The sequence below is a fragment of the Pygoscelis adeliae genome, unplaced genomic scaffold (genome assembly GCF_000699105.1).
Source record: "Pygoscelis adeliae isolate BGI_AS28 unplaced genomic scaffold, ASM69910v1 Scaffold75, whole genome shotgun sequence".
NCBI classification, from domain to species: Eukaryota; Metazoa; Chordata; class Aves; order Sphenisciformes; family Spheniscidae; genus Pygoscelis; species Pygoscelis adeliae.
Window position 1 is genome coordinate 1,285,956 of NW_008824772.1, and position 17,249 is coordinate 1,303,204.

At 35.0% G+C, this 17,249-nt stretch overlaps 1 protein-coding gene across 1 annotated transcript in view; it reads right to left on the reverse strand.

The window, feature by feature from the left end:
- CEP112 (centrosomal protein 112kDa) overlaps positions 1-17,249 on the reverse strand; it is a 170,064-nt gene that overhangs the window by 129,605 nt on the left and 23,210 nt on the right. Inside the window, exons 8-11 of the mRNA XM_009323669.1 lie at positions 7,922-8,012; positions 5,943-6,038; positions 4,617-4,735; positions 2,388-2,531 (exon numbers count right to left, since the gene is read on the reverse strand). Coding sequence (XP_009321944.1) covers positions 2,388-2,531; positions 4,617-4,735; positions 5,943-6,038; positions 7,922-8,012 — 450 coding nt within the window. The remainder of the gene's footprint in view (positions 1-2,387; positions 2,532-4,616; positions 4,736-5,942; positions 6,039-7,921; positions 8,013-17,249) is intronic.

Here is a 17,249-nt window from a genome sequence, read left to right on the forward strand (position 1 = left end):
GAAAGAGTATTTTGGGGAAAAAAACATACAATTTTTTTTTATATATACATATATAACTATTTTACTGATCATTATGGTGAGGAGCAGCTATAGAAGTCAGCTAGAAAACATATTAAACTATATGGCATCCAGTGAAATCTGTAGCTTTCTCATGCTGAAATATTCTTCTGAGTACTTTTATGACCATCATATGTTGACATAAATATATATCTATCTCTATATCTCAAATGTCTAAACTAAAGCAAGGAGCAACGCACTTAGATTGCTAAAGAATTATAGATTTTAAACAACTGCCTTTTATGTGCACTTTGGCAAAACCACATCCAAGGATGTAAACAATAAGATACAGTAATATCCGCTATGGATTTGGAGGATACAAGAAGAATGATTATAATACAAATGCTACATCAACACTGCAAATGCTATCTAGTTGTGTTTCAAATCAATTAACAAATATTAACTAAATAATTCACCAATCATCTTGTAATGTAAGGTAAGCATATCATCTCCATTTTATTACTGGAAAATGGAGACACGCAGAGAAGGAAGGTGTCGTGCACAGAAATATAGCAAATCCACATCAGAACTAAGAGCGCATTCCTCAAGTCTCTGCTGGTATACCCTTCCCTAATCCACTTCTCCATATCATTTGCTTAATTACAGTGATTTCTTTTCAAGAAATTACAAGTATCTATCAAAAGGTGTATCTTTTTCCAACACAACTTCAACTCCTAATATAAACTATTTTAAAAATGAGCAGAATGAGAACAGGCAGGTAGCATGAGACTACTCTACTACCTCCCATTCTTCCCTAAATTTATGTTAATATGCACGGAAATGAGCGAAGAATTCCTCAGGAGGCTGGAGTCAAAAAATAAGACACAGCTGTCCTTCCAGGATGTACGTATCATAGTTATTTTTATATTAACAAAGGTCCGAAGATGAGGGAAGTGGAAGAGTATTTTCACCCTCTGTTAAAAGTAAAATAAAAACTCAAACATCTGCCATCTCAAGTCAGTGCCCCAACCGTCACAGAACTGTTAAATGAGCCTGGAGTAACGCAAGAACCTCACACAGCCAGAATGGTCACCTGAACTTTGTTAAGTGCCTTAAAACATTTCATGAACATAGTACAGCAAACTTTTCCATCAACACAAAGCCAGCTGCAGAGTATGGGTTGCGGGGGGCAGGGTTTGTTCGGTTTGTTTTTTTTTTTTAAAACACCACCACCACACACACAAAAAATTTGTACTTAACATGTCACCAAATATCGTTAATTCCTCCCTGGCCCCGCACCCCTCAAGGAAGTTAATACTTGTTCAATGCACAAAATCCTACTTATCAGTTCTATGGTATTAGTTAAATTGTTCAGCCAATTTCACTTGCTAACAGCAATGGCATTCTTCACAACGTGAAACCCTGAACAAGGAAACTCTGAAATACCAACACACAAAAAAAACCCAAACCACAAGAATCAGGAGAGAGAAAGAAAGAGAGAGAGAGAGAAAAAAAGAAAGCTAATTTCCAGTGACAGTCTAGTCTTTCATCTTAAGCCCTGCCTTGAACTCTACCTTGTTTAATTATTAAATCAGAAGCTGCTCAGCAAGATCTGTCTGGTTTTGATGGTTCTTAAATTCAATCTTGCTGACAGACTGTGTCCATTTTTCTCTGTATTTACTGTTACCTATGACATGATCTGAATGCTAATTTTTAAATTCAACGTTCATTAATAAAGGAATAAATTTTGTTTCACATTGTCTTTTCACTCATTCAATTTTCTTCATACCTCATCCTGACAAAAAGTACAGGATGCTTTCTTGAGGATGCTTGTTAATTTTTTGCTTTTTACATCATTTATATAGCAGGCACAAACTCCAGATTACACCTGCTTACATGTTTCTAATTATTCTAGGAAAGAAATGCAATAAATTAGAATAATATAATAATTATTTTTAAAATCCTTTTTATTTGATCTTTAACAGAAGCATTTGATCATTCGAAGAGGAGGTGGGTAAGTAAGAAGTCACATGTATCTATGAAAATAGATGTACTAGATAAATCCTTTTTTATAGTCTACAAGCCTACAGAGACAAAAGTTCTGCTAACTTGAATCAAAACCAATGAGAAATGCTAGAAACAGTCCTTCAATACAAATATATATCTGCGTAGTATTCACTGAAGGGCTGTACTTCGATGAATTTTATGCAGTGGAAAAATCCTTGGTTGGACTGGCTGCCAGGACACTGTTCTCTCCCAAGACAGAACAACTGCATTGCACTATCAAAAATATTTCTCAGCCCAACAGTATGTACACTTTTGCACAAATGCATGAAATTTGAATACCGCAAGAGATACTTGCTGTCATGACATATTTATAAAAAACTTACAGTTGACTTTATCTGTTCCAAATAATCTTCCTCCATTTTGCTAAGACGAGCATTGGTGTCCTCAAGCAGTTCCTGCATATCTTCTGTGTGCTTCTTCCGAATATTAAACTTCTCCTTCTCCATCTCAGCCACAGCATTGTGAAGCTGCATCACAAAAATATTACCAAATAATAAATGGCATACATAACTAGCATTTATAAGTATTATATTATTATAGCATTTAAATAGGATAACTGAGAAGCACAGGCCACTTTTCTGTCTTCTGTAACAAAACTAGATCATTGTCTCACTGAATAGGTCTACTAGACTCTATTAAGCGGTAATTTAGAAGTAGAAGTCATTTAAAAATGTATAGAGGGCATAAGTTATCCGTACAGAATACTAAAACACGTACATATTTTTGCCATTCTCTGCTATTCTATTTGTTTACATATTTAAACTGAACACCAATGACTGTTGCATAAAATTAATGAATTTCCATTACAGAAACACTAATACTCTCTCCAGATACTTACACTGCCAGTTTATCTGCCTCTCAGTTTGTAAGAAGCTGGAGAGCCTTGACTACCTACTTGTCTAATAAAAGGATTATTTGTGTCATTAATAACCCTTAATTTATATTCTAAACACCAGTGGCCTCCCTTTCTAGTTAAGCAGCCTCAAAGCTAAATTTTCTATCTATACAATAGTAAAGAATAACGTCACATCAAATTAGCATACAAAACTTGTATGGTATATTGGTGATATAACAGCTATTATGTATTCCTTAGGTTTCTAACAAAACCATTTCACGGCTCAAGGAGAAAGCTGCAATACACAAAATAAAAGCATCATTCTAAACACACTGCTAAAATCAGGTTAATTTGCACAAGTACAGATTTTTCCCTCCAACATATAGACTAGCAAAATCATGGAGGTGTCTGTGAATCTGGACCGTTATTTAACAGCCTTCAACAGTGTGCAGTAACTTACATAAAATTTTCATCCAAAAGATAAGAATACTAATAAATTACTATTATAAGTATTATGTATATACTGCAGTGTTCAGAAGATTTGCTGAATTTAAGATCCTTTTAAAATAATCTGGGAAAATAAATAAATGAATGTTTAATCTCCAGGTGCATAAGATATAAATAAAAGCAAAAATTCTGGGAATGTCTCTACCTCCTGTACAACAGACTATAGTAGTATTTGCATTATTGCCAGCAATGTCTATCCAAATAACCTGCATCTATTCAAAGGAAAAAATACACAGAAGAAAGTAGTATGTAAAGTTATAAAAATATTGTCCTGTTAAATTTTACTGTATTTCCGCCATACTTCCCACTATCCACGTTTTTCTGTAAGATACACACTCCGATTTCACTTCTGTAATTTCATTAAGTTAAAATTAGTATTAGTATTTTAATTTGCCTTCTTGTTTGCACACTGGCATCATTGATGACAGTTACAGCTGTAGAAACAGCACTTGCTAGGTAACTGAAAAAGTGGGATGACCTCGGGCTGAAAATAGTGCTTCTCTAAACCAAAAAAGACCACCTAACACTGAAGCCTCAAGGTCTTAAGCACAAAGGACAAGATTTATGATTTATCTCTTACAAGACAAGAATTAAAACCAACATCACTTCCAGATGCAGGGCTGAAAAAAAAATAAAATTAAACAGCATACTTCATCTACGAAGGGAGGTGGTTTTGCCCTTTTTGTGACCCTCCCTCTCCTGAGAGGGGTAAGGAAGACAAATACTGACAATAATCTGGGCAAAGGTGAAGCTGTCTTGCAATAAACACGCTTTTCTCTCTGCTTTGCTGCTGTCTTGAGTCTAACAATAAATAAAAATACATCGAAGAATTCATGACCCAATGCAAAAATAACAGTTCAAAGGAATCACCGTGGCAGCAGGTAGCAGCAGGTTTACCGAGATTAAAATTCCATGTCAGGTCAACCAGAAATAAACACTTCCCTAATACATCCAGAGACTTGCCAAGAGGGCCAGATGAACCCCAGGAACAGAGTGACCAGCTGGGCGGGTGTATGGGTGGGTGTGGGTGTGCAAGCATCAGCAAAAAGAGTCTTGCGAGATTACTCCAGAAAAAAAATAAAATCAGCATAAGAAAATATCCCTAAAAGTAAAATATTCCTTATATATATATTTTTTTTAAGTGACAAAACGTATTATCCCAGATACACACTGTAGGAGTCTTTCAAAGAAAGCAAGTATTATTCATTACCCTTTTTTCCCACTCATTGTTCAAAGAATCATTGCTTTGCTCACACATCTTCTTCAACTCCACAATCTGCTTCTCTTTTGCTTCTCTGACGACTTGTGACTCACGAACAAGGGTCTGAACTGTCAAAAATAGGAAGATAAACAACCTTTCAAGAGATACCTTTGGGATTTTTCAGTTTTGGCAACAGAGGCAATCAGATTACATCAGTTTTCCAATTGACGTGGCTTTCTGATGTTTTTTGGCTCTTAAAAATACTTAATGCATGTGCTTCTTTAAAATTTAGCACTTAGATTGTGTGTCACTAAAATATTACAAGGTGTTCTCTCTACTTTATTTACAAGATATTTCATAGTGAGTTTTCCTTACTGAAGCAGAAAATATACATCAACAAAATTCTGTAACCTAAAGAAAACAGGTATTTTTAACCTGATTTTACGTGCATCCTTAGGAGAAAAGGTTCTTGTGAAGGTTGAATGCCCAAGATATAGAAAGAAATTAAGTTTCCCAACTTAATGCAAGCGATTGCATCAAGAATTCAGAGTCTTGACAAATTTTGTGGAAAACAAAGCAGGTATGTATTCACTTTTCAAGAGTGACATGATTTTCACTATCTGGCAAGAGTGTAGGTGACTCGAACACAACCCATTACAGCTGAGCGCAACCACCAGCCCACCAACAGAAACACCAGATCCCTTGCTGGACAATTTACTTTGCCAAGGAGCAGGAAACAATATACATGGAACTCTCTCCGGTTTTGTACGTAGGTTACCACACTTGTGTATTTTACATTGTGGTTTAGTCCATAGTATAAATGGACTCCAAGGATTCTAAGAGAAACTAACATTCAAAAACTGCTGACAAGCCACACTCAGGCCAAGTTTTGTACTTATGACATATGCAAGACTACTACTCACGTTTGAAATCTCTTGCCGCAACAGTCCTAAATAAATAATACCTCGTGGTTTGATTAAAATGTACTGAATGTATAAATAAATTAACCTCGAGCCAGAGATTCCAAAAAGTTTGAAATAAGTGGTCATAATACTTCAGTATCATCAAAGAAACTTTTTTGGTGACTTCCATAAAACCTGTAAGTATTAAACATAACAAGATCACACTGCTTCTTGGAAAATTTGGTTTGGAAACTGGACAGCAAAGACAACCAGACAAGCCTCTCAAAATCTAAAGGAAAAATTAGATCAAGACCTGCAAATGAAGAGGAAAGGGATATCTATGCCTAGAAGGAACACGTAAGCCCATAGCCACAAGAAGGGTGCAGTACAATACCACCATGCAGAAAACAACAACCGTGAGTACAAAAATCACCTTTTTTCTCCAATTTTCTAATCGTCTCCTCAGCTTCATTTTGTTTGTTTTTGTAAAGGGACTTCAATACCTCTATTTTATTATTCTTTCTGGAAAAATTCACAATGCTTTAACAAAAGTCCAAAAACCCAAAACTACAACCGGTGCACAAAATAATACACACTGATCTCTGTCAAAGAAGCTGCCTTGAAGAAGTGCTTAGGTCATGCAAGACTAAGTGATTAAATCAAAGTAATTTTCACAGCTAAGACTGCCAAGTCATAAACAAAGGATTGATTTAGATAAATGCAGGCAGTAGATTAAAAAGCAGTTTCATGTTTTAGGGGGGTCTTTTTGTTTTCCTTTAAACTTGCGCAAATCTAATGTTGCTTTTGTTGAGTTTGGAAGTTTCATGGTGCTACTACTGCAAATAGAAAGGATTCGTTTCCCTTTTGCTATTTATGTTGCCTAACACTATTTTAAAAAAACCTAAAATTCTCAGCAGGTTTAAGAAATACTTAAATCACTGGTGAACTTCATTATACTCTTGTACTTCACCAATTGCAATTCTTTGTATGTATTCCAGGAAACAATGGGTTAGAACAGAGCAAGTATATGAGGTGTAACTACATGCACATTTCTGTACACGCTCATTTTGGAAAAAAAATGCTGAAATATTTGCACACTTTGAAATAGTATTTTAGTTTAAACTTTGTGTTTAAGATAAACATTAAAGTCACAGAAATTTTATAACAGTGCCCCAAATCTCTCATCAAACTGAAGCTTTCACCTTAAAACAATATAACTCAATCTGCGTTACATGTTTTATGTCTTTAAAGATTAATACGACACTATTTAACCTTTTCTAAAATAACCAGCATTATTAAACAACTTCAAAAGACGGAATTCTACCATCAGTTAGAAAAGGATGACAACTCAAGGGATGAGAAAGCATTTAACCTATTTCTTATTCTCACAAAGCTGTTTCCTTTAGACTCTCAGCTTTGCTAGCCAGTTATGCTTGCAGACTTTGAGAACAGATGAGCCAAATATGCACCTGACCAAATATTAACATCCTTTCAGGAGGCTTTGATGTGTCATAGTGTTGTGTCAACTAACTTCCTCCGAGTCTGTGACTCAGTCTTAAGAAACAAAACAGAGGTACTCAGTAATGCAAAGCTTACAGTAGGGTAAGTCATCACAATCCTGACGCTGAGCATTTAACTCCCATTACGTTCCTGGGATCCGAGTGCTTCAGAAGGCACTTGGGACCTCGCAGAATTTGACCCCACATGTTTAAAACATGGTATTAAAAGTCACAGTACAGTCTTTGATAGTCTTTTTGTAATCTTCCCAAAACTGGTGTTATGCAACACAATAAAGACAAATCCAACTTAACCCAAAGGAAGTTTATCTGGTGTCATTTTATTGCTGTGAAGAATTGAAAGCCACATATAGCTTTAACAATGCAATAACATAAATAACGAACTGTTTATTGACCAGCCTATGCTTTAAGATACAGTGTCAAAACAGAGACCTGAGAACAAGCGCTATTGCTGTATTAGTAGGAACATATGTGGTATACTTGCAGATTTTCCTACTGTTATTTTTTGCCTTTTGTCCATAAAAATTTGTTTTAAGTATTTTTGTTCACATTTTTCTATAATGAGTGCTTTCTCTCTAAAACAAAAAATATGAGTTTATGATTTCATCAGCGTATGAATCCATAGAAGCTGTTAGGCTGGTAAAATAGGTTGCCTTGTTCCAACAAACCACCTTGTATTTTCACCTGCTTTCTGCAAGCGTTTTTCCCTTCCTAAGTTTATGTTATCATAGAATATTCTGCATTCCCCGCAGCTTATGCAAACCATTACCTACAATCTTAAAGGAACATTAATTGCCATTGTGAAGCTGTTAAAGTACAACTGCAAATTATTATAATCAGATTCTCTATTATTTTGTTTTACATACGGTCTTTAGAAAAAAAATACAAACACTTCTTACCTTTTGAACATCAGTATCATGCTTCTGCTGTAATTTAAGTTTTTCTTCATGGAATTTACCTTCCGCTATTTTCATTTTCATGTCCAGCTTTAAAAGCAAAATAGAACAGATATAGAACTTAATTAAAATAAAGAATAAATTACACTAATGACCTCTGCATAACTTTTAAATTATTCAGTTATGTCTTTAAGAAGGCAATGGGAAGTCACTAACAAATAACTGCTATGAAAAAACCTATATTCAGTTTCTCAGTATTTTCATATTTATTTGATAAAATGGTGACAAAAGATCTCAACATAAAATATTTATTTGGAAAATGAATTTGTAAGATGTTTTAGTTGGCAATAAAAACAACTGCTACTGCCCAGAAAAAGCGATCATCCTTTATTTAAATAAACACCTAAGAATGAAACTTTTAATATTTCTGTTAATATACCAGCCATGGTAAACCTGCTTTTGTTCTTTAGGCAGGTGTTACATTTATACAAGAATGTCCTTTAGCCCAGATGCATGTTTATTTTTGTTTGTTTTCTATTATTCATAGATTTCACATTATAAACACATTTCCTTTTAAAGGTTACTTATAATGGGATTAAGGATATTGCTGCTGAATTTGATTGCTAAAATACATTTCCTGCTTCTGCTTGTGTTTGTTCAAAGTAGCGTACTTGAACCCCTCCGACACAGTAACACATTGCCACTTACTTTCTTTTTCTTTGAACAATTAAAAAAAGAATTAAAAAAAACCTCTCTCACTTGAAAAATCCCAAAGACCAACTCCTCATCAGCTGAGGACTGAAGAGGTGATACCTTCAAAAGCACTCAAGGTCCTCAACTTCTATAAACTTAATGAAATTCTGAAGTTTCAGCACCCCAGACATTTTCCTGCCCTGTCTGCTTTGTCCACAATCTACATAATTTTGTCCCTTCAGGACGTACTATATAAATAAATGTGAGGAGCCCCGTATTAAAGTGTTTGAAATTCAACAGTTGACATGCACGTGGAGTTTTCGGCTAGTCTTAAGAGGAAAACTGTCTTTGTAATGAGTAACTGGTAAAAAATAAAATAAAATAAATCTCCAACAATATTTAAATTTTATAATGGTCCATAGTTCCAAGACACACATGTATCTTCATCACAACTTCTGGAAGTGTTAATTTGAGCATTTGCTGTAAAAATAAACTATATTGGTTTAAAAATCTTACACTTAAAATTTCTTCTGTGGTAAACTGCTGGAACAGCCAGAAAGCACAAGGACAACAAAACAGTGTCATGTAGCAAAGCTTGGAGTACTGGTTTCATTTATAAATCTGCTTTTTGACCCACCCTTTGTGTAAGGCAGACTTCCAATCTCACTGCATATATAGATAAAAAAATTGAGTCATGTAAACACATTTTAAAAAGTGATCTCATTAAGGCTGGAGTTGAAGCAAACGGGCTCATCACTTCATAACTGGGAATGAAACTTCTCCCCTTCCATTTTAAAGTTTAAACAAGTTATTAAATACTAATTTCAATAAAGGAGTATCTTTCAAATTAAAACCATGCCAAACTGAGTCAACGACATATCTGTAGTTACCAAATGTCAAACCTCATTTGCTAAGTTAGTCTCAATTCCCTGTGGAATAGCGCTTTGTAACTTTACGTGCTACTCTTCTATAAAGTGCCCTTTCCACTTCAGCTTTACTTTATTTATTAAACACATATTGAGAAACAAAATAACCTACAACGGTATCAAAGACCTTCATAAGTTTTAGAGAAAATAGATAAAGCTCACTTGGAAAAGCCATTCACCTTGTTAAAAGCAATTAACTGCGCTCATGCTCATCAGTTTTACTACCTTTTATTACCAGTTAAGAGGCAGCAGAGAACATGAAGTTTATGGCATGTTACCATTCAGGAAAAAAAAAAAAGTGTAGATAGCTAGCTATAGCTGAGAAGTTTGCAACGATGTATGAAATGCAGCCATTGCTGTTGCCTGAACATCATTCCTTTGGATTTCTGTCATTGTTTATTCTCCTTACAAAGAGTATGAGGCAATTAAACCCTAAGGCCATGTAAACATTACTGATGTCAAACATCTGTGCTGTCCCTGTTATTTAAAGCCATGGAGGGTGGTATCAACAGAACTGCTTTTATGTGCCTAGTCACACTTTCTTCCTAATTTAAAAAAACAAAACACCACCAAAACCAGCAAATAGTTACCTGAAAACAGGGTTTCATCGTATCACTGTCCTATTTTTTCATAGCACAGGTTAGGTGCTATGAAAATTTAAGTAAGAACTGTCAAACTTAAACCAATAGAGTCTAATCTGCAACTGTCATAAATCTTTGGCAAAAAAAAGGTGATATCTCAGTCGTGACAGAAGACAAACATTCATCTTGTCACCACTTACAAAAATTTGTAGAAATACTTAAATACCTGATTTAAAAGTAAATCAATAAGTAGACTAACAATATTAATGAGAGAGAGCTTTGAACTACTGATCACTGTTCACTTGTCTTCATTAGAGGGATCACCCCTAGGCCAGAGGTGGCATCTTGAAGGTTTAACATCCATCGACTTTTTTTTGGATATTTGACAAAACAGTACTTGTTGCTTGCCAGATTTTTTTCCAAGTCTATGAATATATGGGGGAGGGAGGGAGGAAGTGAGGAAGGGGGAGAAGGATGTAAACAATAAATGAGAACTTCAAAGTAAGAACTAACAATGTAGAACAATGACTTGTATATCTTACAATATACGACAAAACTTATTTGTCTCGGTGCTATTCAGCTGCTAAAAGAAATCAGTGCACAACACAAAGCTTTGATATTTTCATAGAAGAAAAAGGTTTCTTAAGCCAACCAAAACCAACAAACAACTAGAACTTTCTACTGAATCGTGTTTACTCAATTTTCGCATCCAGGGTTAAAAAAAAAATAAATATTGATAATTTATACAGTGTTTTAAACTATATAGGCAGGCCGAGGAAGGAGATAATGTACTTGCAAAACATTCAAGATTTATTATACATAAAGACATGCTGGCTTCAGACAAAAGTAATTTGGAATAGTGCATCTCACATCAAAATTAACAAGCTATCTTTTTTCGGTGTGTTGTTTCTGTATCTTATATTGTACCCTCAAAAATTTTTAAGATTAGCTTTGAGGTGTACTAATACTTTTAACATTTAAAGCAATTTAAGAGTCAGAATAACCACCTAAATATCTAAAAGAAAATCACTGGCGTGAAAAAAAGGAAACAAATTCATACTTTACAACAATTTATTTGAACAGAAATTTCTACAGTAAATATAAAATTTAATCATATTGGAACTAATCTTCCATTTTCAAAACTGAACTGCTGAAAAACTTGCGCTGAGTTTACAGTATGTGGAAAAAATACTGTTCATTTCCAACTTCATTGCATTCAGATGTCTGTAACCAGCACACTTCTCAATGATATACAACTTAATATCACATCTTATATTTCATGAGCACCCTCTACCCACTTGCTCAAACAACTCTGAAGATCAGTATCTATTCTTGAAGTGTTTTTAACTGAAGAGAGAAATGCATTATAGCATGAAAAGAAAGCGGGAAGGGTAAAATGTGTAAGATGCACACAGAATACACCTCATCTTTCACACATTGATGAATGTGGTGATCGTATTCCCTTCTCATCACAACCAAGAGTTGGAAAATCTTCACAATTAAAACAGGCAAAGTACATTAGGAGAGAAGACTCACTGATGTTCTGGGTCTATAGCAAAGGGAAATGCGCATATCGTGACCAAAGCATCAAATATGACCACAGGTCTTAAAAGTGCAAATGGATTTGATTTCCTTGCAAGTGCAGATGATATTCTAGGAGCACATGGTACAGGAGAGTTTAGTGATCTTTACTCAAAATCTAAAAGACAGGCAAGAGGAAAAGATCTTTTCTGGAAGAGTTAAGACCCTCAAGACTGTGTTGTTCGCTTAAACTACTTAGAATAAACCTTTCTGAGGGATAACAGGTGAAAAAGTCTCAAGACTTGAACAAAACACAAGACAGACCTGATGTGGATGACCTCGTGTGTAACAGTTCACCATAAAAATTCCAGGAAGGCTAAAACAAGGAGAACATTTAAGCTGTGCCAAGGTAAAGCAATGTAGGTCTACAGACAAGCTTGCAGCCCTACCAAAACTCCTTACAAACAAATAAGCAAAGTATAAGGATGAATGTTTTGTTGAGAAAAAATAAAATAAAATACATTGTTGAGAAGTTTGCTTTTCTTCACAAGTTAAGATTTCAAGAGGAGTTCCAGGTACAGAAGCAGTACCTGCTGCATCTCCCTGAGGTTCAGCTTGGTACCCTTGATAAATGGGATTTTGTAAAATAAAGGAGGACTATTTTGAGTCTTTGACATAAAGAATTTTTATGATATTCAAAGGAGATTCTTTTAAGTACCAAGGGTCATTGTTTCTCACTGTTTCAGATGCAGACATTTCCCAAAAATGTCCTGGGAGGGGCTGGGGGGTGGGGATGGTGGTATGTATTTTTGCCACCTAGCTGGTTTTACTTGATTGACATTTCCAAGGCTCTATCAGACTTTAAGAACAAATCCTATAAATTAAAGAAAGTCATAAACAATATTTTTCCTAGTGGAACATTACACGCAATAAAAGCAGGTTTTCCATCTGGGATTCACATTAACATCGGGCTTTTTTCCTGATGTTTGTGCTCATCCTCTGAGTGTAACACAGAAATTTAAAAAAAATAAATTTATAACTACATTTTGAAACAGCAGATCATTAACCACTCCGAATTCTGCATTGAATATCATCAACATTCTTATCTGATGCAATGCCTAAGGTGAAATAAGTGTCCTGCTAAGTCTCTGTTGCAAAGAGCTTACAGTCTCCACAAACCAGAGACAGACTGAAAGAAAAGCAGTATCGAACAAGTAAAAAACGCAAGCCAGAAATTAGAATGTAAAAAGACCCTTTATAAACATGGCATTTTGCCCAGATTCAAAGGTCCCTCCACAAAAAGTCTATGTTTATGATCTGGACTATATTATTTGACCTAACAAACATTTATATTTCTCTCCACATATCTAACCTTCTTTGTATCTTTACTCTTTAAAAACACTACAACTGCTACTTCCAGTTATAATATTTTTACAGAGCACTCTTTGAAGAGAAACTAGATATTCACTTAAGTAAAAAATTAATATGACATCGCCCCATTTTTATAGCCAGTAAAAATGAAAGGCTTCGTCCTAAATCAAATCATACCACCTTTCCCCCATCAAGAAAAGTCTGACTTTTTAAATGACACTGAACATTAATACACATTTGCTGTATACAGAAAAATAACTGAATGGACAATTGTGCTTATTCATATGTAAATGTTATTAGTCTCTTTCAAGAGAGAACAATGTATTTTTCATAGATTTCCAAGTTGGGGGTGGTGGGAATAGGGAGAAAAGCATACAGCTTTGTATCCCAACAACTGCAATAACTTGAAATTATTTTTTTACTCTAAAGGATGTTTTATATAGCTAAAAAACATAACACGCATATTAGCACTACAGCACATCATATTACTTAACAGCTGTATTTGGAGTGGCAAGTGTCCCACTTCCATATGTAACAAATATGTCTGCCACTAGTAGTAAAGACTCTGACATCAGTAAGTACCAAAAAAAGTTCAAAATATGTTTAGAAATTGTGAAAGCTCATACATGGCAATAACTTATTAGATGCACTTTCATAAAAGACAGCTCAGAAATGCAACAAACTGTATCTTCAATTGCCAGCACTGAAAATTGAACCCAGTTGAGCCTTGTGAACATGCAAAAATCATTCTGATTTCAAAGGGAGTTAGTAAAATTTGAGTATAACAAAATAGTAGATACTACTTGAAAACTCATATAATTCTGCATAGTGCGAAGTCCAGTGGAGTAAATGAGTCTGTATACACCGAGTCAACAACACTTACTTTTCCCCCCAGTATCATTCTTTTTTTTTTTTTTTACTATGTTGTATTTCAGCAGCTACTGAACTTTTTACACTCATTTCAGGATCTCCTAAAACAGTCATTAAAACTGTACTCCTGCCTTTATTTCACAAGTGCAACGTGTAGCAATAACAGTGTATAGTATTTACTTTTTCTAGTCAATGTCTTTTCTCCCTTAAAAACCAGGATCTATACATGTTAAAAAAAAAAACTGGGTTTGTTTTTTTTTTTTAAAAGAGAGAGACACTTTGAGGTAGAGATTAATCATGCAGCAAAAGATTAATTCCCAGCTGCTTGGCAACCATCTGGACATTCTACTGGTTAAAACACTAGCTTGAATTGCTAACCTACCTCTTTGATCTTTCTCAATGTCTCCAGCACATATGTGCAATAATTAAAGACATAGTTCACAAACTATTGCAAAAAAAATAAATAACTGTACATGTACATATATATCTCCACGACCAGACCAATTAGTATCAGGAATTATAAATCACAAGTCAGTTTATGAAAACATGTCTCATCCTGACATACACTGTATGTCTCACACCAGTCTAGCAATAAAATAAGGTTTGGGTTTTATTACATTACATTCTGAAGAGTTATCAAAGCAAGACAGGATGTGATTTCCTCACACGGAAGACAATGGACAACTTGCATATGTTCTTAGGAACAGGACATTAATCAGCCAGGAATCATGTTAACAGAAGTCAAGATTGCTGCGTTTTTAAACATGAACTAACAGATTACTATTCAGAATGATTACTTGGTGGTGGGAATCAGTTTACAACTGAATTCTCAATATAAATCAGACACTGCATTCAAAATAGAAATCAGGTTTGTGGATAAAGAAGAAAATTCAAATGAACCACAGAATATTCACGGTCACAATACACACTGCTTGGAATAATTTTAAAGGGAATAAAACAGTATCTTCAGAACCAAGTTGTCACAAGAAAAAAAGTTATGGAAAAGTGAAAATCAAGAGGAAAGCAATAATTAGGCCTTATCTGCCTTTTTGCATTTTCTTGCCCCTTCTTATGGGCCACACTTGTGTGAACATAATTCAACGTGCATTCCTACATTTTAACAGGAATATTCACCAGAATTAAAAACCTAAACAATTTTTACCCCTTGGAAAACAGCAAGAAGTTTATGAGCAGAAGTATGACTTGGACAGTTCTGGATGAACAGGACGACAAAAGAAGGGGAACAGTAAAGGAAGAGAAATGGATGTGAAGAACAGAGGGATCAGAAGAAAAAAAAAATTCCAACACACAAAGCTCCAGCCATTGTAAGATTCAAGTTTTGAGCCCACCTACAGATGTCTTTGCATCTGAAATGCTTTCAGAAAGTCCATCAAAACACTCTCCTCCCACTATTAGTAAATACCTCTGAGCTTAAAAAGCGTAAACAGGATCACCAGTCCCATGACATGGCTAAGTAGGCTCCTTTCGCCGTATTCAGCTCTCCCAATTCCATACACATATATATCTATAGCCATCTACCAAGTAGATTTAAACTCGAGACATACACACACGAGCACACAAACCCTTTTATTTCATTATAACATACAAGAGAACAATACTGATATATTCTGTTACCGTTCTTGGAAGATATGAACAAAATATGTTTTCAATGCGGAAAAAATATCAAATCCATGATGTAGCTAAAAGCACAATAATGTGAATTTTACATTGGTGAAAGCTTAGTTTAATTACAAGAGTCCTTCTTTTAGGATACTGTCTCCATATTAGTTTTATTTATTACTTTTAATTTGGCATGCATTAAATGTTTAATTCATGTATTCAAATACATTGCCATAGAACAGAGCAATTAAGAGGAAGAAATTAAAACCAAAAGGACAATGCTCACTGATCACCATCTCCTTCTAACTGCAAGGACACGTATTTTTATCTTCAAGTGGGGGTTTGGGTTTTTTGTTGTTTGGTTTTTTTTCCTAAAACCCCACCCCTTTTCTATGATAACACCAGCAAGTGCTATTCACTCTCCCTCCCAACTTCTACAACTTTCCTTCCTGCGTTCTCTTTCCTCTACATCCTACGTACGTTCCCTTTTGGGGAAAACCCGTATCACAGCCCTTATGCAATTCTCTCCATTTCAAGTTATGATCTCTTGCCAGATAAGTGAGAAGCGCAGTAAATCTGCTGCTTTCAACACCTTAAATTCAGAACACTTTTAGCCAGACTGAGACTTAACTATAACACCATCATTGCAGCATGCTGGTTTTACCTTAATGTAAACATATCACTAGATCCCAACACTTTTGGTGCAGTAAAACTATATACATAGCTTGATGATCTTTATAAACAAAATTTGTGTCATGCAACAAATGGGAGTGCTCATTCATAAAAAAAGGAGAAAAACATAAATAAAGATTACAAAGATAAAGGTTCTAAATAGCTTTTTTAAAAAAGGCTGCATCTTAAAGATATAATTCTTGAATACGTAAAAAAACCCCTCTCTTCCTTTTCATCTTACTTCCGGTCTTCAATCCATGAAAATGCATTTTCAGGGGATAAAGACATCTTTTTCCCCATTCTCTCCTCTCTAAGTTATCTTTCACTACCCAGCTCATCTCTCCTTTTCCCTGGGCACGTACTCTTTCTTCCTCAGTCCTCATTCCACATAACAAATTGGTGGAAATTATCCTGCAGGTATTCCGTATCCTCTTGAAAATTCACCCATTGCCTTCCCCAGAACTGCCCCTCCCTCCAGTTGCACTGCACTAACTACTACTCCAGCTGACTGTGGGAAAGACAACCGTTTCTGCCGGACTGCTTTAGCATACGGTAAGCTGGAAAAGCACCCACGCTCCAGCGTCCAAAGACTATCACTGGACTTCCAAAAGTCAAAACAGAGAAGTGACAGGAGCACAGCGATAAAGTCAACAAAAACACTGGAAACACTCGACGTTCTCAGTTAACCCAGATAGATGAAGCTTCATAATACAGTTATTGCACAAAGCATTGAGCTTGCCAGTTTGCCTAGAAAAAGTGATTTAAGAGTTGGTATATAGCTCAGTACAAATTTACTCCTGATGTTAATTACAACCTTCATTTTAAAAGAATAAAAAAAGAAAATTATTTCCAATATTCTTGCCTCAAATTTGTTTAGGTTTCATTTGCTGAGTCTAGATAAGTATCTTTGCTTACAGAAATAAAACAGAAGGAAATTGAGAAAAATGCTAACAAAAATTAAGACTGACAAAATGAAAAATTAAGAAGCAGAACTTCTTTAAAGAAACACCAAAACTTCTTTAAAGGATACAAACTAGTTGTTTGAGAAAGGTTAACAAAACATCATATTTCAT